We start from the raw sequence: 3,300 nt of genomic DNA, 5'->3' as shown, positions 1-3,300 counted from the left end.
CTTGCAGCTTCATTAGTTGTTTTAACTTGATAGCGATCATAATGTTATGGATTGATTCTCTTAAACATGGTGACAAATATTGTATTTGTTCACAAAAATGGGCAGCAATGCCAATTATATAATTTTATTTTAATTTTATTTTATAATAAGTTCACAAAAGTTTCACAAGCTTCTTTTTATTAATTTATAATGTTTCATTCAAATTCTACAAATAAGTTTAATTTATTACTTTATTGATTTGTAATTAATTAATTTATTTCACATAAATTTTATAGGTAAGTTAAAAATAAGTTCAATTTATTAATTCATTGATTTATAATTGGTTAATTTATTTCACATAAAAATTTTTTAAGTTACTTAACAAATTCTACAAGTTAACTTTCTTAAGTTTTAACACGAACTAACTTCTTATCATTACTTTTACTTTTTAATGTTTTTTATTATTTTAAAAAAGAACAAACGCTTTACAACAACAATTATTACGTTTGCCATTGACCTACTTATTATTACGAAATCTAAAAATTAAAACTTAATTCATAATTTTTTATTGGTGTTTCAAATTCATTAACCTTTGTGCATACGTTCTAATGTTTCAAGCAAAAAATAAGTTCATTTGGCTTTTCGCTTGAAACATGAAACTTTTATATAAAAAAAACAAAAGGAAATAATGAATGCAAATTTTGATTTTAATAAAAAGAATAACGTTAAATTAAAAGGTAATGAAATTTAATTAAAAATGAACTTACGAAATTATTGAAAGGGTGAAATATGTAAGTTTCCATTAGATTGATACGAGTGTTGTGTTGCTAACATAACACCTCCGCCATTAAGATTCGACTCCTGGCGAATCTCGCCAGGTTGTATTACGATTTTTGGTGAAATTAATTTAAACTTTACAAAAACGAAAATGTAAATAATGAATAACACTGTAATTATGATTAAATCTAATATTAAATTCGTGTACCAGCTTTTGTGATGATTGAATTTCAATTCCTAGATGTGCTTTGTATTATTTATTTGTGTGTAATACAAATCATCTACATGAAACTGATTTGAAATTTTTGTTACAGTTATATTGCGATTTCCGTATGGTGAAATTCTATGATGATATTCTTCTTCGGAATTTTCTAGTTGGAAAGTTCCAAGAGAAATTTTTCAATTGGTAAATTTTATTAAGTTATTTGCTCGTATTATTATATCACTTTGCTGGCCACAATTATTATAAAGAGTAGTTTCTTTTAGATTTTTTGTTATAATAATACTTCTGGATATTGGTTTTATCTCTACTGCTAAATTTTGTTTATAATGGCAAGTCATTAGATTTGTGGTTAATAAATTTGAAACACATTCATCCTCAATTGGGATGAGATTTTTTTCCTGAATATTATTATTTTCTACATTTTTAAAAATTTTTGTGTTACAACTTATTACTTTATTAAAATTAGTATCTAGTTCTAAATTAGTATCTTTATTTGGTACCTTAACAATTATATTCCTAAAGCAATTTTCTTTGAGAAAGTTAGGTATTGAAATTACAAAAACAATTATTGTATCATTGAAAAATACAGAATTTCTTATGTATGGTAAAGTTTCTACACTTACATTATCAGTAATCTCTCAGCCCGCTTTGAGTGCACTTGTAGTAATACATAGTATAACAAAAAAAAAAAAAAGTATAACAACAAAATAAATCGTAAACGTACGGTAAACGATTTGTATGATGTGGGAGACACATCAGACAAAATAATAATGTCGAAAAATAAAAAACTCAATAATATTACAAATAAAAATTCCTCTACCACAAATTCCACAAACTTTTTTGCACCATTGCAAACTTTGGATGAGGAAGCCGATGCAAATAACTTTAATGAAATAAATAATAAAATATTGAAAATATCTGATATTTCTCCTATTACACTATTAAAAGTGTCAGCTAATAAAGTTCATAAATTTATGGTCAATGACTTGAATATAAAAGATTATTATATTAAAACTATCACACTTGGTATTAAAATATATTGTCTTTCAAATGAATCTTTCAAAAAAACATGTGACTTTTTACAATCCAATAACAGTGAATTTTTTTTACATGATTTAAAAAGTGAAAAACCTTTTAAAGCCGTAATTCATGGACTTGATAAAACTGATGTATGTGAACTTAAACAAACACTAATTAACATAGGTTTAAAATGTATTGAAGTAAAAGAAATCACAAAAAAATCAAAAATCAATGGTGATATAATGCTTTATTTAATTTACTTTGAAAATAAAACTGTTAAAATGAATGAGCTAAGAAATAAATTTAAATATATAAATTACACCAAAATTCGATGGGAATACAAAGTTAAAAATACTAAAAAACCAACTCAATGTTACAACTGCCAAATGTTTGGCCATGGTGAGAAGCATTGTAATGTTAAAACCTTCTGTGCCTTTTGTTCACAAAACCACAAATCTAATGAATGTCCTAATAAGAGCTCTCCACAATGTGCTAACTGCAAAGGTGCACATTATTCAACGGATACTACATGTCCGAGCCGGTCCGCTTATATTAATATACTAAGTAAGAATAAGAAAAATCAAAATGCATCTACCTCAAGATATCAAAATAAAAATGTCAACATGACTACAAACTACAATGCTAATTTTCCCAGTATAATTAAAAATAGTCAACAACAACAAAATGCACCGCAAAGGCAACATACTTCCACATGGAGCAATGTTAATTTTATTAACAATAACAATTTATCAAATACTAACAACAATATTTCTGGTATTACCTCTAACACTAATACTAACAATAATCTATTCTCCGCACAAGAAATAAATAATCTTACAAACGAGCTCTTATCAAAGTTAAGCAAATGTATTAATAAAACGGAACAATTTTTTGTCATTACTGACTTAGTAGCAAAGTATTTATATGGTCCATAATATGTATAAGCTATATACAATTACAAATTTATTGAATATTTACATTCTAATTTTTTCTATAAAACTTAATTTACTTTTAGTATACCTGGTATATAATACATTAATTCATTTAAGTGGTTGTATTAATATAATTGGGTTATGTTGTCGATACTCTCTTGAAACAAAACTCAATATTAATAATTTCTACAAATATTATTACGATTTTGCTTCATATTGTGATTTATTATTGCATTGTCTTTTTATCTTGTATTTTGTTTTCTGCAATGCAGCGTTGCCAGTGGATAAAAATGGATAACAATAAAAAGTTAAAAATAATTTCATGGAATGCCAGATCATTTGCAAAAAAAAGTGTGGAATTTTTCAATT

General features: G+C 25.2%; 1 protein-coding gene across 1 annotated transcript; it reads left to right on the top strand.

Annotated features, from left to right (window-relative positions):
* The first annotated feature begins 1,953 nt into the window (after positions 1–1,953).
* LOC129612328 (putative uncharacterized protein DDB_G0282499) lies at positions 1,954–2,934 on the top strand. The gene is made up of 2 exons (XM_055525876.1): positions 1,954–2,233; positions 2,345–2,934. The coding sequence occupies exons 1-2, from the start codon at positions 1,954–1,956 to the stop codon at positions 2,932–2,934; spliced, it is 870 nt and encodes a 289-aa protein (XP_055381851.1).
* The last annotated feature ends 366 nt before the right edge of the window (positions 2,935–3,300 follow it).

Source organism: Condylostylus longicornis, unplaced genomic scaffold, assembly GCF_029603195.1.
Source record: "Condylostylus longicornis isolate FDR11 unplaced genomic scaffold, ASM2960319v2 ptg000066l, whole genome shotgun sequence".
NCBI classification, from domain to species: domain Eukaryota; kingdom Metazoa; phylum Arthropoda; class Insecta; order Diptera; family Dolichopodidae; genus Condylostylus; species Condylostylus longicornis.
This window is presented reverse-complemented; position numbering and strand designations above follow the sequence as displayed.

Excerpts from the sequence above, each read along its gene's own strand:
- LOC129612328 (XM_055525876.1), top strand. The coding sequence starts at position 1,954 with ATGGTCAATGACTTGAATATAAAAGATTATTATATTAAAACTATCACA. Across the intron at positions 2,234-2,344 it reads AAAAAAATCAAAAATCAATG|TTAAAAATACTAAAAAACCA; the intron begins GTGATATAATGC and ends GGGAATACAAAG.